At 42.6% G+C, this 25,826-nt stretch overlaps 1 protein-coding gene across 1 annotated transcript in view; it reads right to left on the reverse strand.

Annotated features, from left to right (window-relative positions):
• The window catches only part of abat (4-aminobutyrate aminotransferase), a 42,196-nt gene that overhangs the window by 10,670 nt on the left and 5,700 nt on the right, over window positions 1–25,826 (reverse strand). The window contains exons 3-8 of the mRNA XM_022753693.1: window positions 15,339–15,486; window positions 9,983–10,080; window positions 9,796–9,825; window positions 7,190–7,307; window positions 1,445–1,494; window positions 4–84 (exon numbers count right to left, since the gene is read on the reverse strand). Coding sequence (XP_022609414.1) covers window positions 4–84; window positions 1,445–1,494; window positions 7,190–7,307; window positions 9,796–9,825; window positions 9,983–10,080; window positions 15,339–15,408 — 447 coding nt within the window. The 5' untranslated portion in view covers window positions 15,409–15,486. The remainder of the gene's footprint in view (window positions 1–3; window positions 85–1,444; window positions 1,495–7,189; window positions 7,308–9,795; window positions 9,826–9,982; window positions 10,081–15,338; window positions 15,487–25,826) is intronic.

A 25,826-nucleotide genomic window follows, 5' to 3' on the forward strand; every position in this document is an offset into this window, starting at 1 on the left:
AACCGAGAGAAGACTTTCAGTGAGCTTGTCTGGAAAGTTTTCAGGTGGCAGGATTCCCAGAGCAGGTCTGTTCACAAATGTGCTCTGAGAGGAAGACACACAAATACACACAAATGAATTCATGAATACACACACACGAACACACACACAAACACACAAACACACACACACAAACACACACAAACACACACACACACACACGTTCAACTCGGTCAACAGAGCACAAGTAAAACTTTCATTAAAAACTAGAATCACCTCCACGTGGTTGTTTCCTCCACCAGCCAGTCAAACGGTCACAGTCTCTCCTTCCTGAGTTACAGTGTTGAATAATAGCTAGAGATGTTTTTGCAGAACATAATGATGTCACAGTGAAGTTGACCATTGGCCTTTTGGATATAAAAAACTTCATTTTATCCCTATAGACATTTGAGTAAATATGAGTTATATGAGGTCACAGTGACCTTTGACCTTTAACCATTTCAATTCTAATCAGTTCATCTTTGAGTCCTAATGAATTTTTGTGCCAAATTTTAAGAAGTTCCCTCAAAGTAACCCTAACACTACAACACAATTAATCAACTTCAATTAAAGCAAAAGCATGACTGTGATTTACATGAAACAGAGAAGACAACTGAAGCTGTTAAAACATGTCTCAGGTAAACAGTTTGTTTCCTGCGGACCACGTCAGTGTCTCCTCAGGACAGTGCTCTACTCTCCTGTATAGAACATACAGCATGTATAAGCACATCAGTGAGAAGCCATGTGCTTACTGCAGATCATTCACATTCTAGGGGCTGAGAACCTCAATATCTACGTCCCTGTTCTTCGCTGCTCTCCCATGTGTGTGACTTACGCTTACACTGCTGCCACTCCTGGGGCTGGTTCCACAAAGACAGACTTTGACTGTGTCTTAGATATAGACGTCTAAAGTTTCATGACTATCTGAAGCCAGACTGTGGTACAATGAATTCTGGGAAAATTAAGACTTTTAAAATCCACATCCAACTGCTCAGCTCCATTTTCCATCGCTGTTCTCTGCTCTTCTGACTGACACAGTGAACAGTGACATTATAAAACTCCTGCTGAGCTCTGCCTCTTCGGCTAGATGTTGCCTAGCAACACAAACAACAGCAAGTCTGGGGCTAAGGATTTCATTATGTTTACACGAGAAAATTAAGGTCAAAACTAATTATATGTGTAAATGATCAACTGATACTGATATTAAAAGACTATAAGAAGAGGTCTCAATTACACAGTGTCCCTTCATATGTTAGATGAAGCAGCAAGGTTTCATTATGGTCAAACACATTCTATACACTCTGCTGTGAACGTGTTACTGGACTAGTATAGACCATGTCACGCAGAACCACGCAGAACCACGCAGAACCACGCAGAACCACGCAGACTGTCACTGTCGCTGATGACATAAGTGATATTGACCTACCAGATTGTGGGGGTTGGACATCAGCTTGAGGAGAGCAGGGTGGTTGTAGCCTGAGGAAGGAGGATGGAAACATATTTTAAACTGTGAGCCACATCATGAACACTACAGTCATCATATTAAATATTCTATGAAAACTAAGGAGGTTCCTCATTTATGGAACCTGAACTAAAGTTGGGTTTAGATATCAAGGTCTTTAAACTGGGGCAAAAGCTGAACAAGCATCAGTCGTGACGAAAACTGGCTTCATAAAACAAGCTATAGACATGTTATAATAATAATGATGATGATGTTTTTCTGCAAGTGATTTTCTATAAAAGTAAATAAACATATTCAGACAGTAAAATCACAATCAGGTAAAAACAATAAGAGGCTGGTGGACAGTGAGGACGGTGAGGACAGGACGGTGAGGACGGTGAGGACGGTGAGGATGGTGAGGACAGGATGGTGATGATGGTGAGGATGGTGAGGACGGTGAGGACAGTGAGGACGGTGAGGATGGTGAGGACAGGATGGTGAGGATGGGGAGGACGGTGAGGACGGTGAGGACAGGATGGTGAGGATGGTGAGGACGGTGAGGACAGTGAAGACAGTGAGGACGGTGAGGACGGTGAGGACGGTGAGGACAGTGAGGACAGTGAGGACGGTGAGGACAGGATGGTGAGGATGGTGAGGACGGTGAGGATGGTGAAGACAGGATGGTGAGGATGGTGAGGACGGTGAGGACAGTGATGATGGTGAGGACAGTGAGGACGGTGAGGACAGGATGGTGAGGATGGTGAGGACGGTGAGGACGGTGAGGACGGTGAGGACGGTGAGGACAGGATGGTGAGGACGGTGAGGACAGTGATGATGGTGAGGACGGTGAGGACGGTGAGGATGGTGGATCCTCATTTCAGCAGCAGTGTGATTATGGCAGCGTTCATGTCAGCAGGGAGTCTGTTTAAGAGCTAAAATAGACCAGAGAGACTCAGCTCCTCTGGTACCTGGACTATGATCAAGCGCAGTGGATCGTTCAGGTAGATTCAGAGGGTCTTTGTTTTCTCTCTGAGCTGTGACAGAACAGTTAGTGGCTCTGGAAACTGCTGAGTCTTTAATAGCTCAAGCTGTTGTTTTCACTTTATTTCTTTATATCTGATTCACTGTCATATTCACAATGTCAGGATCTGGGTAAATACTGTTATTGAGTAGGACACTTCCATCCGTTTAGTGCCGTAGGTCAGAGTACTGAAGTATAAGACCTGAATGAACTGCAGGAACTGCCTGAGTCTGTGGCTGTGGGTGGTCTGTGGACCCTCAGTGTCTTCAGAGCACAATAAAGCTTTGAATCTTGAATCTTACCTAAACTGATGCGGCTGTCTTACATAAAGAGCAGTGCTGTTCCTCTTCCAGCCAGCAGAGGGCAGTGAGGAGCAATGCAGCTGCCACTTGTCTGAAGTTCCTACATGTTCTTAATTCCAACACTGAGATCTCTCTCGAACCTGAACCTGAACCTGAACCTGAACCTGAACCTGAACGGTTGGGTATTTAGACTGATGAACAGGTAAATAATCCAACATGAGGAATGACAGCACGTTCACCACGACATGTGTGACACTGAGAAACATGGTTTCACACAGATTTTAACACACTCGTGCAATCTGCTGACTCTGCTCTATTTCATACCAAGACATGTCCAAAAATAAAAATAACCAGTGAAGTGAAAGCCAGTAATGTAGTACACAGCCTTTCATCCACATGTCAAATAAAGTTCAGTGCCTCAGAAGAGTTTTCCTTGGCTGACCCTTAAAAACTAGAATCATGCCTGATAAAACATAGGACTGATCCTTTAACTCCAGCTCCTCTGGTAATGAGTTTTTCTTTTCTACAGCTTTGTCTTTGTCATTAGTTTACGGAAATGCACACACACACTTTCACCAGAGAGAGAGAACAGGAAGTGAGGGCTTCTTACTCCTTCTGTTTTCCATGTCATTTGAATGCTGCAGGGCAAAGCTCTAGTCCACAAACCCTGGAGACCTCCACCACAGTGACACACACACACACACACACACACACACACACACACACACACACACACACACACAAACACACACTGGCCTCTTTTACACGAATCTGTTCAAGGCCGGCATGTTGGGCCTCTTCCTCCTCCTCTTTCTCTTCTTTTTTTGTTGTGAAATGTTTTGAAATGTTTCCACTTTGACAAAAATGGACATAGACATAATGATGTTAAGGAGAAGGATGTTAGATTGGATGTGGGTCAAGTATGTAGCAGACAGGATATTGTGAGAAATACAGAAATCACAACAGGCCTTTCGTTGCCTCAGCCGCTGAGAGCCACATATTCACATTCACCTCTTCAGCCCCATTTCTACCAGCTGTTGATAACTCCATATAAATAACGTCTAGAAAAGCTAGAACCCACTGTCTTCTGGTCAGAGTGTGCGGGGGTTTCCAACTAATTGCAATCATTTCCTTTGCAGCTGTGAAGCCTGCAAGTACTTCACTTTTTTTGACATTTAGGGACCTTAAGTGAAGAAATGTGGTTTAGCCGGTGTGGTCGCAGGAACTGTCTCTGATATGAGTGATGTCAACTCAGAGGCAACGCTGCCTCCTCTCTCTTCTGTATAAACGGTACGAACAAAAGTCAGCGGTGGAGGTTTTCACAGAGCCAGCACGGTGGGACAGACACGTCACACCTCTGATTCCTGAACGCCAACATGCACAGGCAGGATAATGAGGCGTCTTCTTAACAGCAGTGTAACAGATCTCTGTGTGAAAGGGGCTGATGTTCCCTCTTTCATATCATCTCTGCATGATCTGAAACATCCTGGTCCCAGTCATGAGGTCAGGGTCAGATCCAGGAAGTGTTTTGAGCTTTGTTTGAGTCTGAGGAAGCTGCATGTGCTGCACTTCTCCTTCTTCCTTTATGTGAATGCACCAAAGCAACGTTTCACACAAACACACAGAGGAGATGTGACACGTGCACTTCTGCAGGACTTTCTGATTTACGAACATTAAAGAGCATCAGTTGTCAAATGAGATGTTTCAGAAATCCTTGAAATCCTTGTTGTTGTAGAAAAACCAGACGAGAAACTGAGCCTCGACAGGAACCATTAAAGCTGAGTAAACTGAATTACACGGAATGAAATGCTGGACCTGCTGAGGTCTGAAATGAATCCACTATCTTTCTGAGAAGTGAAGTGTTGTGACTGAACAGTTTTCAGGGCTTTTAACTACTGAATTAATGAAGTGTGTGAGTTCCTGGCTACAACGAACCCTCTGTCAGAGAGGCCCGAGGCCTGGAGCTGAGACCACTGACTTATTAAATAATGTTCACCACACATGGTTTGTCTCTGCACCACAGAGTGACTGGATGTCTACTATAAATAATATTAGAGCATTTTCCAAACCTTGAGTTATTTTATTGTGAAAGATCTTATTTGGCAGGGCAGACACAGGAAGCTGTAGGAGTTCTCTTTTCTGCTGGACAGTGTTAGTGTCTGTAAAATATGCTGATGCATGATTTACTCTGAGGGCACAGAGCATGATCCAGATCTTAATGGAAGGGTAGCGGCATGCTAACTCTCCTCTGCACAGTACAAACATGTCAAGACTCTACAACAGCAGATGTAACCAGGCTAGCGTCTCCACCGGCTCTAATTACCTTATGACAGTAATATTAGCTGCAGAGTTAGCGAGGCTAACCAACCTGCAGCTGCCTCTGTCAGTCACATAACCCTGCTGCCTGTGGTAGAGGTCCATCAAGTCCTGGTAGATCGTGGTCCGACTGGTTTCTCCATGTGGCGTCGGTGTTAAACCAGTGCACGCTGGGTTTTCTTTCAGACCATCTGCACTTATTAAAGTGTGTAAAATAAGAAGATTTAAAATAAAATCATGACTTCTGTCCAGCACTGAGGAGGCTCCAGAGCATCCATGCAAGATCCACCAGAATGGGCAATGGCTTTTTTCCACAAGCCATCACAACTATGCACTCCCTCCTGTCTCTTGTGTGTGTCTCTTGTTATTTTTTTTAATGTGACCTGCACCCCGACCGGTGGAGTACAGTATTTTGCTTCCATGAATGCTGAAATGCATTTTATGGTAGTGACAAATAAATCTGATTCTGATTGTGACCAACACCATCAGAACCACGGCCCCCAGGGTCCAGCGCTCTCCACCCTGATGACCCATGACTGGTCTGCTGAACTCAGCTCCTCAAACACCATCACGTCTGTGGGCTGCGTTCAGAGATGGGAGGAGGATGATCTGAATGTCTCTGAACGTCGAAGAAGGAAAAGATGATCACTGACTTCGGATGGAACAAACTGATCAGTGACTCTGCAGCACAGATGGATCATAGCACCACATATCTTAGGGTTCATATGGCACGTAATTCAGCTCCACCTCCACAGCCAAGAAAGCTCGACAGCGTCTCAGCCCCCTCCCCCAACTCTCACCGCATACAGGCTCTATACAAAGAATCCTGAAGAGCTGCATTAGTGCTTGGTTTGGCTCCTCTGACCGTGTGGCCCTGCAGGGGGTGATGGGAACAGGAGAGAAGGTCATTGGCTACCCGCCCCCCACCACCACCATCCTTTCAGGACACTCACAAAACCTGCACCAGCAACACCATCACAGACTCCTCCCACTGTTCACACCACTGCCTTGAACACATCACAGACTCCTCCCACTGCCTTCAACACCATCACAGACTCCTCCCACTCTTCACATCACTGCCATCACCAGCATCCGGGCCAGAACCACAAGACCATCAAACTGTTCTCCCCCAGAAAGGTTAGACTCTGTACTGCCAGGACAGACTCACGTGACAGATCCATCCCCCACCCCTTCCCACCCCTGTCTTTTTTTCTGTCAATACTAAGTCTGATCTGATATTCATATTTAAATCTGTATCTGACAATGAAATCACAGCTGTAGTGTCCTAGTTTATTTTTCACAAGCTACTTGATCCAGATCCTCTAGGTCCTGGTTCACAAACAATGAGCTGATCTGCTGATGAGATCCACTAGAGAGAAGACGTATCACTGTGGCGGTACTGTTGGAACCACAGAACTCACTCCACCATTATTTTAGAGAGTGCAGCTTCTTCACTTAATAGATGATCTTTGTCTGAGTACAGACACAGACCTGCGGAGAGCACTCGAACCAGAAAACAGCTGTCTCCTGCTGCTGCCTGGATGTTTCGCACTCAGTCACTGAGCTTTAGAGGGTCTGGTGCTGGAACCAGGAGCCACAGCTGCTCCCCCCGTTTTCCAGTCTCTGCTGACTATAGCTTCATATTGACCATCCAGACAGAGCAGCATCGATCCTCTCTAACTAAACCAAATACATCTGACAAAATCCAAACTCAATGATCAGACTGACATTGATTGAGAAAGTGCAAAGAAGATGTCATGAAAGGAACGATGTCAGTGAGTGAAAACCGTCTCTGCAGTTTGATGGCACCAACGTTCTGGAAGAACTGCAGTTCCATGTTCTCCAATACAATAAAAAAAACACTAAAGAAATATTTGAAAGTGGGCCCAGTTTGTTAAAATATATTTAACATGGCAAGAACGGCAAAGACAGGAAAACAGTGCACAGACGTCTTTGAGGTGCTCGTTCACCGGTGAAATAAACAACCACCCATGTGTCAACACTGAACATACTGAATATAAAACGCGGGGTTGTATCCACACTACACACTCCTACAGCACAGGTAGCTGTGTGTGGATGTCAGGCACTAACCAATGGGGATGGAGGAGATCTGGGTGTAGACATCCAGCATGCGGTTGCCATCCACATCCACCAGGTAGTTCCCCCTGCTCTCCTCATAGTTACAGAAGAAGTTGATGGCACCAACGTTCTGGGAAGAGACGAGGTTTAAGATCAAACAGAAGACAGTGGAATTACACACATAACAATCACACCTGCCATGTGACAAAGGTTATTATCATTTTAATATCTGCTTCTATGTTGGCATAGCCTTGCTCAAAGAAACACACAGTCTGTCACAGTCAAACTAAGAGTTGTCCGGTCAACACATGTAGAAACAGACACTGAGTCTTCGGCTCTGCTGGGTGCAGCAGGACTGTCGAGTACTGATCAACTCATTTATCTGAATTCAAATGTATGTGACGATTAAAAGTCCAGAGTAACAGCAGCAGGTACAATCATCAAGGACCAAAACTAGAGATGTTCACATACTGTTTTCTCCTCCTGATACCTGAACCTGTGTATCAGCTGATACAGAGTACTGGTGCAATACCACTGCATTCAATTTTTATAAAAACCAACAGCTGTATATTACTGACCCTGTATGTATGTGATTGCTGTCATTGTTGTAAGGCTCAGGTTAAACCCTTGTAAAACATGAACAGATATATACATGTTATAGAATAGTTCTTTTATTATCTAATTTGATTGTCAGTCATAAAAAATAAATCTAGGAATAAATAACCCTTCCTACACTGGTGCCACCCCTCCAGTTTAAAGCCTTCTTACTGTACACGTGGCCTTTTTACCTGCGGGACTCTCCGGTGTAGCATGTTGATAAATGCTGATTTGCTAACGGCTAATGTTAACACTATTTATAGGAAATCAATCCTTCTTCGCTGCTCAAAAACGGTAGCTGCCGGTGGCTGTACAGCGCAACTTCTTGTGTAGACTACTGTTTTAGAGGAGAGAAGAAGAAGTATATAGAAGTATATAAAGTATAAATTACATGCTATCAGATCAGTACATAGACTGAAGTAGTGGCTGATACCTGATCCAGGATCTTAGTACCTGAGGCATTTCTGATACTAGTCTCTGTATCACAACAGCTCTAAAACTAAAACATAATAAAACCTCAAACCTCCTCCAACATACAACAAAAACAGAAAACTGTAACAACTCCAAACTGAGAAACCGTCATTTCAAAGACCATGAGTTCTGATGTATTCAGTGGAGTTAAGCTTTATTTCTCTGGACGGTCCGTATCATTACTGATCCTCCTTGTGTCTGATTATGTTGTGAAAGAGCGTGTGGTGTCTGCCTCGAAGTCACATTAATTATCAATCAAATTATTGTTTAATTGTTAATGACACTACCCAGTGTTGTTTATGGACCTGGGGCCGGTTTTCTCCTTATCTTAGTCTGAACGGAATCACTTAAAGTCAGTTAAACTGCTGCACAAAACACCTTAGATACCAGGAAAGTTCACTATGGTGAAGTCCCATCAAAACAACAGGAGGATGAGATAGCGATTTCTTAAATGTTACCCGCTTCCCAAAAGTGATAACAAGTATCATAAGTGCTAATGGAAGCAAATCAACAGTCTCCAAACAGTAGAATTTTATTGCTGTAAAATCTCTTTCACTGCTGTAAATGCCTCAACCTTTTTCCTTAACTAAGGAAACTTTTCTGTGCAACTCCCCCCTAAGTAACCCCCGCAGCTAAGGAGAGATTAAACCCTGTGTGTCATACGTAAGTGGAAAACGTCACAGCAACACATGCAAATGTTTTATACAAAAACATTTGTGAGACATGGTTTTACAAACATTTGCATGTCAGTGTACACACATACACACACACACACACACACATACAAACACACACACACACACACACACACTTATCAGTTGTGAAGAGACAAGCCTACTGCAGATTCCATTGCAGTGGACAGAGCTACTGTATGTGGAACAGCATTAACGCTGCAGGGTTTATTTAACTAGTTCACTGAGTTAATATAATTGGAGATTCCATCTGGCCACACACACACACACACACACACACACACACACACACACACACAGGCTTTGTTATACATTATACACTCGACAAAAAATCCACTAACATCTGTCTTCTGTCTTCAGTGTGAACAGGTACAATCTTTAGTCCCAGGTCAAATGACTCTGCAGGAGTCTCAGTATTTATCAGCTCCAGCTCTGACCAGCAGTGATGAAACATGACACCCAGGTGCACATGCTAATTTTCACCCCTTTTTGGTTGCGATGCTCTGACGTTGCTATAACCCTGGGAGGTTGCCATGACTATCTCTTCTGCAGTGTACGACTCTTTTTTAATCAGCCTCGACCTGCTTATTCAAGCCCTCCAACCAAACCTGATGGGCACACTACAGGCAGTGATAGTGCAACTGTATAAAAGCCTTTTCACACAATATTGGTCAGTAGGCGCTGAGTTTTAACCATGTGACACACCAGGAGGAAACAACAGAAAGGCAAAGTTGTCTACTGGCAACACGTTTAAAAAAAATCAGTATAGACATGCTACACACGTACACACTCTCTCTCTCTCTTTCTCTCTCTCTCTCTCTCTCTCTCACACACACACACACACACACGTCAGCTCACCGGGATTTCTCCCAGTTGTTTTGTCAGCTCCTACAGATTGAAATAAATATTGTTATTGATGCTCAGTGAAAACATGTTTGTATTATCAATCATCTTTGTGTTTGTGTGTTCTTGTTTTTCTATCGCTGTGAAGACAAGTTTTATATGTGTGTGTGTGTGTGTGTGTGTGTGTGTGTGTGTGTCTTACATGCGATCGTGGCCCAGGAACTGAAGTTTTCATGGAGGGTCCATCATAGTCAAAGTCCACCTGGGTCTGTGGTGCTGCTTTACTGATGTATCTGCATCCTGGAAGAGACAAGACAATAAATCATCAACACACAGAGAGAGAGAGAGAGAGAGAGAGAGAGAGAGAGAGAGAGATTGTGTTCACTCGCTCACTAACATCTGCACACGTGAACATCAAGTTCTGGTTTCAGGATTCTGGATCAGTCTTTCCTCCAGGTTCTGATAATGTAGTTTAGCTGCAGTAGTCCAGTTGAAACTAGGTGACATGTTAACATCTGGACCAGGTGTCTGACCACAGGTATGCGCACAGGTGAACTCTGACTCTGCAGCTCATTTAGAAAACGTCACCTGTTCTCAGCAGCTGTGGGAAATGAAACAGGTACAGGTATCACACACAGCTGCTCCTCTTTACTGTCTGATGGCGGTTTGCTGGTCTGCTGTGTGAACACCAGCAACCTGCCGACTGTTCTGTAGAGGTCACAACAGCTGTCTGACCAGGTCCTGTCATGTTTCTGAATGTGGTCAGATGAAAGACGGCAGCAACACAGCATTCAACACAGAGAGAGAAAGGCTCTGTGACGCCTTCTAAGATCACTATAACTCATCTGTAATCATCTGTCTGAAACTAAACTAACTTTAAACAGTGAAGGAGCTGTTTGAAGCTGCTGAGGAGATTCTGCTCAGACCAGACCCTCTCACACACAGAGATTTAAATATCTGCTACAACCACAGTCACAATCTGACCAACAGTCTCCCTGTAGTTTTCCTGCTCATTCGTGTCAACTGCTCGGATCAATAAGTGTACATCACTTCACATACAGACTGTGAGCTCGCAGGAAGAACAGGAAGTAGGGGCGAGTCTTTCGTGAAGATGGTCATCAATTACAACAACAGGAGAAATCCTTCTGGTTCAATTCTCATGTAACCTGATTTAATGTTAATGCAATTTAATGTGTTAATGTTGCACCAATCTCTGGACATTATATTTATATGATGTGTATTGTAGAGGACTGGAACACATTCATATTTACGAATTATATTTTTATTAACTTACCTGTTCAATTTATGTGGAGTTTCCTCTACGTATTGAACTGTTAACTGTTACATACTGAGTTGATATCAGTTTATTGTTATCTTCCACTTCACATGGGGTAAGGAGATTGGCTGCCGACTCAGCCACTCCTGTTTGAGATGGCTCCTTATTGTTGGAAAACCGTTTGCCTGATGAAGGTGTGGGACCAAAACGTTGCATCAAATTCTTTGTTGCAAGTCAGACAGTGTGCAGGTGGGTTTTCCTCTACTGGCCTCAGCTCTTCTTTTATTTGACTTCTGATGGAGGCTGATTCAGTCCAATCAATAAAAGTGAGTAGAATGACTGGATGCTACATCCTTTATACATCTGTCAACCTCCTCAACCACATTTTTTTAATCCACACACACACACACACACACACACACACACACACACACACACACACACACACACACACACACACACACACACACACACACACACACACACAAACCCAGCCTGTATAGCAGTGAACTGAAGCAGACTGTCTACAGTGTCATATAGAGTCTTGCAGTTACAGTAAGTGATGGGTGAAAACACACATCACCATCACGTCAGCTCCTGAGAGGAGAACAAGGACTTCATGTCTTCATCAGTGAAACTCTGAATCAGTCTGCTGCTCCCACATGAGACCTTCACCTGAGACTGTCAGTGAGTCTAATTAACACTGAAACCTCACAGGTACTGTGACTAGACCGGCTCAAATGAATCTTGGATCTTCATCATTTCTGTTCTGTTCATCAAAACCATTCCACACTGAGTACGAGCTGAAGAAGTCAAGATAACATCTTTAGTTGTCTGCCGTCACCACCTCCCCGACTCGATCTGCTCCAGCCCTGCCCTTACATTTACACCTCGGGGGGGTGGTACAGCTGGAGCTAGGCTTCTGCATTAAGGGGCTGCAGTGTACCTACAGTGGCTCGGAGGCTGTAGCTGATGCATCTGCTCAAAAACATCGCAGACACGAGTTGATGGTCCAATCCTCAGCTTGCTGCCATCGGTGTATGAGTATGAAGGGGTGAAAGGTCAGATGTCAGCCATGTCTCAGTGAAGCAGAGAACACTACACTTCCTGAAGTCCTGTTAGTTCATGTACTTTGTGGGTAAATGACCTTACGTTGCCCATGATAATGAAGAGAAGACATAGTGTCTTGTGCCTGTCTCTTCTCTCTGACAACCTGCCCACAGCTCAACTGGGATGTTTGCTGGCACAACTGTGGCTCCACGCCGGCAGTCAGTACAGGAGAACACAGTCGCTGTCTCCAGGTAACTGAACAACTGTGCTCAGTTCCATATTAAAGTCTCAAACACCATGTCGTCATCCACAGTAGATATACAGGAACAAAACAAAGTCATGTATTGCGCTGATAGGATCCTGATGAGTTTCATCCTCACTGTCACTGAGTGAACAAACTCTGTCTGTGTTTTTCTTCTTTGACCTGGAGTTTGATCCTGTTTGTGAAACCACTGACTCATCAGCTGAAGTGAACACTGACAACCACCACAGAGAGGCTGATAACAGGCTGCGGTCACAGCTTCTCCTTTCAGGTTTATGACTTAACTGAACTTACATTAGGAAACTGCTTTTGATTGGTGGAGGCAGAGGTTAACTTAGGTCACCTGCAGTGATGAGATCCAGCATTGACTGGTATCTTCCTCTGGACACAACAGTTAAGGATTAACTTTTTATTTTTATTAAAGACCCTCTGATGAAAACTAAGTGTTTCACCTTGTTAACATTTATACGATGTTTTTACATAATATAGACATATGATGAGTGAAATAATCATCAACACCATGACTGAGTGTTTCCACCTTGACCTGCAGTGAACCAGTGACAGTCTCATAAACACAGATTCAGACAGCCAGGGTTTCATACGCCACAAACCTAATGAACCAATCCTGTCAACTTGTGGGGACGGGGGCGGGGCTAAATCAACCTGAAACCTTGTCAGTACACGGAGAGAGAGTTAGCATTAGCACAACCACTTACATTGTGTGAGCCACTCTCAGTTACAAGCTAACAAACAACATAAACAGATAAAAGATGCTAACTACGCTAACCGTTCTGATCCGTCTGCTAGTCTCTGGTTCTGGTCTCAACAGACTCCTCCTCTGAGTCTGGGTCTGACTGAGGCTCAAACATGTGGCTGAGTCTCTCTGATGTTTCCTCAATCAGGAAGTGAGAGGAGATTCAGCCCGAAGTTTATGAGTGAAAACCATGTTAGACAAAATATGAATCATAGCAGAAGATTTTTACAGAGTTTAAAACGTGTGGGGAGGAAGTTTTAAAAAATCTGTTAAGGTCTTGATGAAGAACCATTTTTGCCAATTTAATTAGGGCTGAACTAATATTGGGATACGAGTCACGATTTAAGTGGGATTGGTAATTTGAATTAAGTAAAATAAAGTATATGGAAAACGATGATGTGATTTTTGTTAGGTCTTGGGTACCAAACAAACATGTTCCTTAACATCTGTAGAATATGATTTGTAGGTCAGGGCGTCTCTGTAGCACCACAGTGCTTCATTTATGGTCTGTTAGTTGTGACACATTTTACCTTTATCAAACCTTTGTAGCTTAGGGTTAGGGTTAGGGTTAGGGTTAGGGTTGCTCCTCTGATTAGGATATTGCATTTGGGCAAATTGTGATTTCGATTATATTTCAATTAATTGTTTAGCCCTAAATATAACTATAACTATATACTACTATATATTTCCAGATTCCTGGACCACACTCCCCACCAACAGGTTTGACTACAGCATTAACCAAGGCTGTCTATGTAAAAATATAATGAACACAGCTTAAGTCACAGAGGCATTTACATTTATGCACAGCAGTCTTAGGAAATACACTGTCACGATAAAAGCAGGTCTGAAATGTTATAGCCCCACTATAATTTAAAAGACAGCACATAATGATTATCACACCTGTTGTAATTCAGGTGAAGGTGCAGGGTCGGATCAAACCCTTTATCATTTATTAAACAAATAAATCAAAAGCACGTGACAAATAAAAGTTTTAGTGCGTTCTCAGCTGCCAAACTCTCTGGTTGTGACATGAGCGTGACGGTTGCACAGCTGCAGGTTTCTGCTGTGTGTTCTGAGGATCCTAACTTTATCAAACTGGTGTCTTTTAATAAGCTCATCAATAACACACCATCTCTCTTCCCTCAGACTGTTTGACCTCCGCCTCCCGGTAGGCTACAGGTGAAGTCATGTTGTTACTGAACAATATGCAAAAAAAAAAACATTTTATCATTTTATTTTTTATAATTTTGTCTTCGTTTTTATTAGATTTTTAGTATCTTGTCTTATATTTCTGGTTTTACTCACTTTAATACATATGTGTCTTCTGTTTTAGCATTTTATTATTTTATCTTTATCACTTTATTGTTATATTTTCTTTCCAGTCTTCAGTTTATTATTGTCTTATTTTTATTATTTTCATTTATTACTTGGTCATTTATTGTTCTGTGTGTAAATGAGTATGCGTTGTTAAGCTCTTGCCTAAACGTAGGAACATGTGCGTCACTGAGAGGATTTTGTCCAGTCACTCTGAGACTGTGGATCCTGATGAACAGTGTCCCCCAAATGAAGTAGTTACTCTGAGCCAAACAGATTGAGCCCATTGATGATTGACAGGAGAGAGAGAGAGGACCTTTGAGACATCACTCAGTCACCGCTCTCTGAGGAGCATGCACACATTTACCGATAACCACATCCTGCTGGAGGTCAGTCAAACATTTACACTGGTTGTATAAAGTTCCTCTGTTTTCACTATAACATGGTTTCATCTTCTTCATCCCTGACAACATCATGACACTACGCACTACTTCACATGCAGTGGAGATATTCAAGAGACAACTGATCAAAGACGACAAACACGTTGACTTGGAAGTAAAGTTTGAAATCAGATGCACGCGAGCGCACACACACACACACCTCTCACAGGGTGGTGCAGGTGCAGCAGGACTAGCTGCTATATTACAGTGAGGCACGGTGATCTGATCTCTCAGCCTCTGCTGCAACTTTATTCACCTGCCAAACAAGGTCTCACAGTAGATCTTAACAGCTTCTAACTTTTTCTAACTAAAACACGTAGTTAAAGTTCAAAGTGTCCAACGGGCAAAACAACAGTGCTCTTCTGGGTTAATCTACAAAACAACATGTCATCACCTGGTGAAACAGTACAAACTGATTGGATATAAAAGGACCTGATGTAAACGAAGCGTCGTGGATTTTACCTGGTGCACTGAGCCACAAGTTCTTCTGTAGGGAGAGAGCGAGCTGACGGCTGATCAAGGAGGACGCCATGACAACACTGTCAACAGACAGGAAGGAGAGCGAGACAGAGGCAGCACCTGCCTTCACGGTCTAACTTCTCCTGGTCACCTGCAGGAGGAGAGAGAGATACAGGAAGTTACTCATTACTCTTTACATACACACACGCATGCACGCATGCAGGCACGCACACACACACTTTCTATTTAACACATGTCGAAACACTACAGTGTGACAAGCAGCAACTACAAGGATTTATTGAGCATCCAGCAGTTAGCTTAGCATTAGCCTCTGTGATTGCACAGTACAACCTCCCAACCTCACAATTTTAGTTACACACCCTCAAACTAAAGCACAGGTGACTTGTGAATGTCCACAGTTATTCAATGTCATATTAACCTTGGCATTATACGTTGACCTGACATTGAATTGTGGTCATTCTATGTCACAACCTACATTCCACCAAATATGATCATCTAACAACATTAGTAGCCAGACGCCTGCTGTTATATGTTCCATCTACGACTTTGCTTTCTGATGTGCTCACATCAGAGCCTGCATCAGCCGGTGATGTCTGGTCATGTGTGATCAATCTAAACAGTGACTTTCTGATTTCAGACACTGGTGCATCAATGTGGAGAAGATGTTGACATGAGGCAGCCCATGTGATCAGGGGTCAAGGTGAGGTTCGACAGGTATTTGAGTGAGCACAGTCCTGGAGCACACACACAGCATGCATCAATTTGCACCCTGAGTGACAGGCGTACAGAGAAGGACGGTAAGAACTGTATAGATTTTTTGGCAGTCCACCGGTTTATTTACTTGTTAATCAAAGGAGCCAGAACAATGTTGCTGCAAAATTAATCATGTGGGGGGTGCCCTGGTGGCTCACCTGCAGAGCATGTACTATGAAGTCTTAGTCCTAACTGCAGCAGCTCAGGTTCAAGCCCTTTTATCGCATGTCATCCCCCCTCTCTCTTCCCAGCTTTCCTGTCTCTCTCTCTCTCTCACTGCAACTATTGAATTAAAGGCAAAATGCCCCAAAAAATAATTACAAAAAAAGGTTTGGTTTAAATTTGAAAAATGAAGACACTGTGGTTATTAATATTACTTCATGACAAAAGAAGAAGTGGAAGAGAAAACTGAGCAGAGTGAAGCACACAGGAGCTCGGCTGTCCTCTCTCCCCTCTCTCTTATGTAATACTGGCAGCAAGAACAGGAAAATTCCAGTTATCTGCTTTCACACAGCAAAGGGAACCCTGGCTATTCACACACGCACAGAAACGCACACATACACACATGGTTTCTTGGCAACACCTCGTGAACTGGATGAAACTGGTTTAGTGTATGGGAGTTACACAAGCCTGCATCTTCATATGCCTGGGAGGGATGGGGTGGCGTATGTGAGGGGGTGCATAATGAAGTGATGGAGGACGGCTGAAGGGACACAGCGAGTCTGAACTGGGATGAGCTGGAATCTGAACACAAAGGAGGGCAGCAGCACTGATGTCTGATGTGCGTTTCAGTGGTCCTCACCACAGATAGCCAGAGTTCATACTGAAGCACAGGATTTTACTGACATTAACATGTGATCGTCATTATCTAACCTTATTTACATCCAACTTCCAAGTTCTGCTGTACACTGACCACAGGAGGGTCTGCCTGGTCTGGGCCACCATGGATGGATATAGTGTCTATCTCCTCTCAGATACCACTACATTTGTATCTGTATCAATATATGGTATGAGGTAAAGACATACAGTATATGAATATATCTAACTCCTTGTCACAACTTAGTTGAATTTGGGACAATGCTTTGTTAACCCAGGTAGACTGGATGCTGGATTCCACCTATGGACAAAGAGAGGACTAAGTAAAGTATCTGACCTTTACAAAGAAAAGGTTCTAATGACTTTTGAGGACATCTCTCTAACATATAACATTCCACTAAAACATTTCTTTCCAGCACTTTCAACCTTGGAAGAAAGTGTTACCAAGAACTGCAATGGCAATGGTTTGATCTCATTAACATTTAAATGGCTTGCATGTGTTTCAAATGAATTCTCCACATCCCAACTTAATGCATGGAGGGCAGATTTAAAAGAGGCCATCCAACACCAACTTAAAGTTACTTCCATATAATTGGTTGATGTGGATTCATGCAATCCCTGTCAATTATGAATAAATATAATAATAATATACCCAAAATATGCTTTTAATGTAATGAAGTTATTGAGTGTGACAAAATAAAGAAATTCTGGAGGGACGTGATCAATATAATCATGATCATTTTGTCTCCAACATGGTATTGCTACACTTGTATCCAACAAATCTCACGTTGAGAACCAAAGAATACAGATTTCTTGATTTTGGTAAACCGCAGGCAAAACGAGTGATAGCTCTAAACTGGAAGAAAACGGTTGTACCTACTATTGGTGCTTGGATCAGGAACATGGTGCAATGTATGGGGGCCTCAGTAATCGTTTAAATTCAGAGATAACAGTGCTTGTTTTCAGACAAGTGACAGAAAAGAGAAAGAGAGAAGTTCAGACCCTGTGTACTTTCTCCCCTGAACAAACCAGTCTCTTTAAATATTGTTGGACCCAGAAACCTCGAATGTCAGAGACGATGATTCAACAAGCAGGTCTGATGAAGAACACCAGCTTCAGTGACTGGAAACAGCCCAGGGTGAAAAAAAAAGAGGCTGCATTAGTCGGGGCCCTACCAGAGAGACAGACAGACGGGATCCTGGAGTCCACTTTGAGGACTTATCAAAAAAACAATATTAGGGATGCACGATATGCAAAATAAATCCTATTGTGATTATTTTGGGAGATATTATGATATACAGTTTAAGATGTAATGGTCATTTCTTCATTTCATTCGAAATAATATAAAAATTATGATAATGTGGTTTTTGTTGGTCTTGTACCAAACAACATGTTCCTTTACATCTGGAGAATATGACTTGTAGGCTGGGGGCGACTCTGTAGCACCACAACACTTATAGTGCGAACAATGTTCAACAATGTGACACATTTTACCTTTATCAAAAAAACAAACCTGCAGCTCCTGTGATTTGGATATTGCACTTGGCCATATAACAATTTCAATTATATTTCAGTTAATTGAGCAGCCCAAACCAAAACACCTCATAGTGGTTTAATACATAGAAGGGTTTTTACTGCAGAGTTATGTAAAGTTAGCACAGTCATTATGACAGCAGTGATCGTCATTTCTATACATGTGTAAATGTGTCATAAATACAATTATATCAGAACTGAACACCAGACCAGGAGTTCAAGAACACCTTCCTCTTATATACAAAAATCTAAATCATACAGTCACAAATACAGTGGCTTATCGTATGGATATTCACTATTTTCCAATTATGACATGTTTATCAGTGTGACAAGGTAAAATGAGTGTGCGGTAGTGATGATGAGTTTCATCTTCATTGCTCTGGTCTCTGTCTCTGTCTCTGAACACTTCCTGCTCGGAAACACCACAAACAGCAGTCATCAGGTTACTGTGTGACTGCTGGACGTGTCTGATCACAAGCTCCACATATCAACCTAAAGGTGATGATGTCTCAGTGATGTGTTCACAGCTTCTTTTTGTTGCTCCCCAGTAGCCAACAATAAAAAGAAACTCTGTTGTTGCAGCTGTTAGGTCCAGCAGGGTAACAACAGACAAACTAAACACATTTGAGCTGTGGTTCACAAACAACAGCAGACAGCCTGGAATTAAGGCCAATTCATGGTTTCCACATGTGCAGGGCCACGAGGGTCCACACAGACCCCTGTTATATCACTACAGTTAGATTCAAGACTAAAAGTCTGATTGAAAAGTTTGATTGGATAAATTCCAAATGCACTGCAGGTATAAACAAGAGAATCATATAAAAAAAAAATAGTGTGAATGTTAAAAGCATTATGATCTAACAGGTGCAGCAGCTTCTCACAAAATTTACATGAGAATAAAATAAAGATAATCAATAAATACATTTTTTAAAATGTCAGATGGCCCGTACAAAAATTCAGACTGATGGATATTTTAGAAACTAACAAATCACCTGATCAGTGAAACCTTAACATACAGCGTTGTATTATTTAGATTGTCTTCCTGACCTTACTTTTTACATCCCATCTCATCATAGAAACATAAGAAAACTTTGTTTACACTGGTCTGAGTAACTCATATGGTCACCTCACATCCCCTGAACCATGAGGCTCCTCCACATGAGGCTCACACCTGTGTGGCTGGAGCAGCTACAGCTGCTGTAATAAAAACTAGTATCACCTGCTCCTGGTCCTCTGCCTCCTCCACTCAGACTAGTTTCAGGTTACCTCCCTGTTTATCCAGTCACAGAAAATATGAACCATTTCTGTGATTTTTTTTTGTCATAATTGCTGTGAAGTCTGGAGTAATGGTTAAAAAATGTTTTGTGAGGAGGTCACACTGACGTGAACGTTTGTGCCAAATTTGAAGAAGTTCTGTCACGGTGTTACTGAGATATTGTGTCCATAAGAATGGGACAGGCGGACGTATGTACAGACAACCTCAAAAACCATATGCCTCTCGCTCTCACTGTCGCCAGCGCAGGGGCATAAAAACATGTATGGAACAGAAGTACAATCACAGACATTTGAACTTGCTGAAAATCTCCACAGCAGACACCTCCACCTGCAGCATCAAATTCCTGTGTGATCATGCTCTTCCACACCACACAGGCCAGCAGGTCTCTCAGCTCTAACTTGCTAATTTGACTAATGACCCATTGATCACAGGTAAAAGGTGACACCCAGGAAAGAGCAGTGCTACTTTCTGTCTTCTACCACACAACTCAGAACAGTTACAATAGATACAACCTGACATCCGGACCAGGACTCAGGTGATACTTCAAAAACCACCAGGGGAGCAGTTAGCACATGCCAAACCAACAACTACTCACGCACACATTCTCCATTATAATTGTCTTTGACAGGGCAAGAGTTGTTCATATGATGTCACATATATGACTGAAGGTGTGATATCACTCACACCTTCAGTCATCACTATTCCCCAGTGAGAACCAAGTTTGACATCTCCAAACTGTCACCATGGAAACAGCATAGGCACAAGACAGAGACAAAGGTTGTTGTGTGCCTTGGTTTATAAAGACAAACTGCTCCAGAGACAGAAGTGTTGTCAGTCTATCAATCTCTCACTATGCATCACACCTACAGCCAGTCCATCCAACACTACAGAAGATGATGAGTGTCAGTTATGAAATGTAATTTATATTTAAGTTGAATTGATACTGAATTGATACAACAGTTAGCTGGAGATCAAGTTGAAGTCCTCCAACTTAAACCATCATACAGGTTCCTATCCCCCGATACGGGCCATAGGAGCAGACCAATGGCAGGTGTACCGGACCTTCATTGTCATGGTAACAATGATAAACACTTGTTTAAGTGGTCCCGTCATAACCACTATGACCGCTAGTGGTCACCTGACAATAAAACCTTACTATGGGTCGTAATCAAGGACTGTAAATAAAGATGGATGTGGCCTCCAACTACAGGTTTCTGAAGAGCTGCTCCACCGTCGCATTCTTGGCAGTTACTGACTCCGCCCCTAACTCCCAGCTAATCCAAAAATGGACAAAGAGGTGGAGCGTGTGTGGAGTTCAGACCCACTGCGTACGCTCACCCACCTGTCACTCAAAGAGGCCACACCCTCAATACTAGATAACTTTAAGCCTTAATAAAATGTAAACAGGTGAGTTATATAAACAGGTGTCATGAAGGAAGAAATTAGCTCTAGAGACCAAAACTGTTTTTGTACCAGGCTGTAAACATGTTTATTTCTGCTGTAAAGTTGGACATTTTAACATGGGAGTCTATGGGGATTGACTCACTGTTGGAGCCAGACTCTAGTGGTCGTTAGAGGAACTGCAGGTTTTGGTTCTTCAGTGTTGGCTTCATTTGTCAGCCTCAGAGGTTGATGCTTTGTCGCAATGAGCTGCTGCACGGACGAACTGTGGGCTGATTTCTTACAGGAGGTAAGAAGTCTCACTGTCCCTGATAAAAACACTGAGGTGAGGGAAACACAGTGACTCATCATAAAGCTGCTGCTGACGGCTCTCAGGAACCAGTTTGTCTACTGGAAGACTTCAACAGTTACAAGGACGTTTTACTTGAGGAGTGAAACAATAAAAAGAAAAATCTGATTTGGTCTAAAAACACTTTCCCTTCTCTTTGCTCTCTCTATAACAATGTTAGAAAACCACAAATTATGAGCCATGTTTTCCTGTTTCTTGTTGTTGGGTGCTACTGTTCATTGGTCTTAGACCTGAGTTAGTCTGGAGACAAGGTGGTAATAAGTCAGTCTTTATTTTAGTGAAGTGATCTGACTAACATTAGACTGATCGGAGCAGAATTAAGACTGGACCAACACTACAGACCAGTCTGACATATCTTTGTGAAACTGGCCTCTGAGCTCTGCTGCTGCTGCTGCTGCTGCTGATGATGATGATGAAGAATCTCAGTGAGAGTTCCACAGCTGACACTTCTTCAGGTGTAGGAGAGGAAACAGACTGATCAATGTGAATTAAAAATACAACATTTTGTTGTGATTCATCAGAGATGACCACAGAGCATATTTCTGTTTCTGCTGACAATGAGGAGGAAAAACTATTTTTAGAATAATCACACAGTTGGGCTGGGCAATTCATCCAAATGAACCGCAGGCAAAACGAGTGATAGCTCTAAACTGGAAGAAAATGGTTGTACCTACTATTGGTGCTTGGATCAGGAACATGGTGCAATGTATGGGGGCCTCAGTTAATCGTTTAAATTCAGAGATAACAGCGCTTGTTTCAGACAAGTACAGAAAGAGAAAGAGAGAAGTTCAGACCCTGTGTACTTTCTCCCCTGAACAAACCAGTCTCTTTAAATATTGTTGGACCAGAAACCTCGAATGTCAGAGAACGATGATTCAACAAGCAGGTCTGATGAAGAACACCAGCTTCAGTGACTGGAAACAGCCCAGGGTGAAAAAAAAAAAAAGAGGCTGCATTAGTCGGGGCCTTACCAGAGAGACAGACAGACGGGTATCCTGGAGTCACACTTTGAGGACTTATCAAAAAAACAATATTAGGGATGCACGATATGGCAAAATAAATCCCTATTGTGATTATTTTGGGAGATATTACGATATACAGTTTAAGCTGTAATGGTCATTTTTTCATTTCATTTGAAATAATATAAAAATGATGATAATTGTGATTATTTGTTGGTCTTGTACCAAACAACATTTCCTTTACATCTGGAGAATATGACTTGTAGGCTGGGGGCGACTCTGTAGCACCACAACACTTATAGTGCGAACAATGTTCAACAATGTGACACATTTTACCTTTATCAAAAAAACAAACCTGCAGCTCTGTGATTATGGATATTGCACTGGCCATTATAACAATTTCATTATATTTTCAGTTAATTGAGCAGCCCAAAACCAAAACACCTCAATAGTGGTTAATATCATAGAAGGGTTTTTACTGCAGAGTATGCTAAAGTTTAGCACAGTCATTATGACAGCAGTGATCGTCATTTTCTATACATGTGTAAATGTGTCATAAATACAATTATATCAGAACTGAACACCAACCAGGAGATTCAAGAAACACCTTCCTCTTATATACAAAAATCTAAATCATAACAGTCACAAATACAGTGGCTCTATCGATGGATATTCACTATTTTCCAATTATGACATGTTTATCAGTGTGACAAGGTAAAATGAGTGTGCGGTAGATGATGATGAGTTTCATCTTCATTGCTCTGGTCTCTGTCTCTGTCTCTGAACACTTCCTGCTCGGAAACACACCACAAACAGCAGTCATCAGGTTACTGTGTGACTGCTGTGACGTGTCTGATCACAAGCTCCACATATCAACCTAAAGGTGATGATGTCTCAGTGATGTGTTCACAGCTTCTTTTTGTTGCTCCCCAGTAGCCAACAATAAAAAGAAACTTCTGTGGTTGCAGCTGTTAGGTCCAGCAGAGGGTAACAAAAGACAAACTAAACACATTTGAGCTGTGGTTCACAAACAACAGCAGACAGCCTGGAATTAAGGCCAATTCATGGTTTCCACATGTGCAGGGCCACGAGGGTCCACACAGACCCCTGTTATATCACTACAGTTAGATTCAAGACTAAACATGAGGCTCACACCTGTGTGGCTGGAGCAGCTACAGCTGCTGTAATAAAAACTAGTATCACCTGCTCCTGGTCCTCTGCTCCTCCACTCAGACTAGTTTTCAGGTTACCTCCTGTTTATCCAGTCACAGGAAAATATGAACCATTTCTGTGATTTTTTTTTGTCATAATTGCTGTGAAGTCTGAGAATGGTTAAAAAATGTTTGTTGAGGAGGTCACACTGACGTGAACGTTTTGTGCCAAATTGAAGAAGTTCTGTCACGGTGTTACTGAGATATTGTGTCCATAAGAATGGGACAGGCGGACGTATGTACAGACAACCTCAAAAACCATATGCCTCTCGCTCTCACTGTCGCCAGCGCAGGGGCATAAAAACATGTATGAACAGAAGTACAATCACAGACATTTGAACTTGCTGAAAAACTCTCCACAGCAGACACCTCCACCTGCAGCATCAAATTCCTGTGTGATCATGCTCTTCCACACCACACAGGCCAGCAGGTCTCTCAGCTCTAACTTGCTAAATTTGACTAATGACCCATTGATCACAGGTAAAAGGTGACACCCAGGAAAGAGCAGTGCTACTTTTCTGTCTTCTACCACACAACTCAGAACAGTTACAATAGATACAACCTGACATCCGGACCAGGACTCAGGTGATACTTCAAAAACCACCAGGGGAGCAGTTAGCACATGCCAAACCAACAACTACTCACGCACACATTCTCCATTATAATTGTTCTTGACAGGGCAAGAGTTGTTCATATGATGTCACATATTATGACTGAAGGTGTGATATCACTCACACCTTCAGTCATACATATTCCCCAGTGTGAGAACCAAGTTTGACATCTCCAAACTGTCACCATGGAAACAAGCATAGGCACAAGACAGAGACAAGGGTTGTGTGTGCCTTGGTTTATAAAGACAAACTGCTCCAGAGACAGAAGTGTTGTCAGTCTATCAATCTCTCACTATGCATCACACCTACAGCCAGTCCATCCAACACTACAGAAGATGATGATGTCAGTTATGAAATGTAATTTATATTTAAGTTGAATTGATACTGAATTGATACAACAGTTAGCTGGAGATCAAGTTGAAGTCCTCCAACTTAAACCATTCATACAGGTTCCTATCCCCCGATACGGGCCATAGGAGCAGACCAATGGCAGGTGTACCGGACCTTCATTGTCATGGTAACAATGATAAACACTTGTTTAAGTGGTCCCGTCATAACCACTTTGACCGCTAGTGGTCACCTGACAATAAAACCTTACTATGGGTCGTAATCAAGGACTGTAAATAAAGATGGATGTGGCCTCCAACTACAGGTTTCTGAAGAGCTGCTCCACCGTCGCATTCTTGGCAGTTACTGACTTCCGCCCCTACTCCCAGCTAATCCAAAAATGGACAAAGAGGGGGAGCGTGTGTGGAGTTCAGACCACTGCGTACGCTCACCCACCTGTCACTCAAAGAGGCACACCCTCAATACTAGATAACTTAAGCCTTAATAAAATGTAAACAGGTGAGTTATATAAACAGGTGTCATGAAGGAAGAAATTAGCTCTAGAGACCAAACTGTTTTTGTACCAGGCTGTAAACATGTTTATTTCTGCTGTAAAGTTGGACATTTAACATGGGAGTCTATGGGGATTGACTCACTGTTGGAGCCAGACTCTAGTGGTTCGTTAGAGAAACTGCAGGTTTTGGTTCTTCAGTGTTGGCTTCATTTGTCAGCCTCAGAGGTTGATGCTTTGTCGCAATGAGCTGCTCACGGACGAACTGTGGGCTGATTTCTTACAGGAGGTAAGAAGTCTCACTGTCCCTGATAAAAACACTGAGGTGAGGGAACACACAGTTACCTCATCATAAAGCTGCTGCTGACGGCTCTCAGGTACCGGTTTGTCTACTGGAAGACTTCAACAGTTACAAGGACGTTTTACTTGAGGATGAAACAATAAAAAGAAAAATCTGATTTGGTCTAAAACACTTTTCCTTCTCTTTGCTCTCTCTATAACAATGTTAGAAAACCACAAATTATGAGCCATGTTTTCCTGGTTTCTTGTTGTTGGGTGCTACTGTTCATTGTGTCTTAGACCTGAGTTAGTCTGGAGACAAAGGTGGTAATAAGTCAGTCTTTATTTTAGTGAAGTGATCTGACTAACATTAGACTGATCGGAGCAGAATTAAGACTGGACCAACACTACAGACCAGTCTGACATATCTTTGTGTAACACTGT

The sequence above is a fragment of the Seriola dumerili genome, unplaced genomic scaffold (assembly GCF_002260705.1).
Source record: "Seriola dumerili isolate Sdu_G_001 unplaced genomic scaffold, Sdu_1.0 BDQW01000192.1, whole genome shotgun sequence".
NCBI lineage: Eukaryota > Metazoa > Chordata > Actinopteri > Carangiformes > Carangidae > Seriola > Seriola dumerili.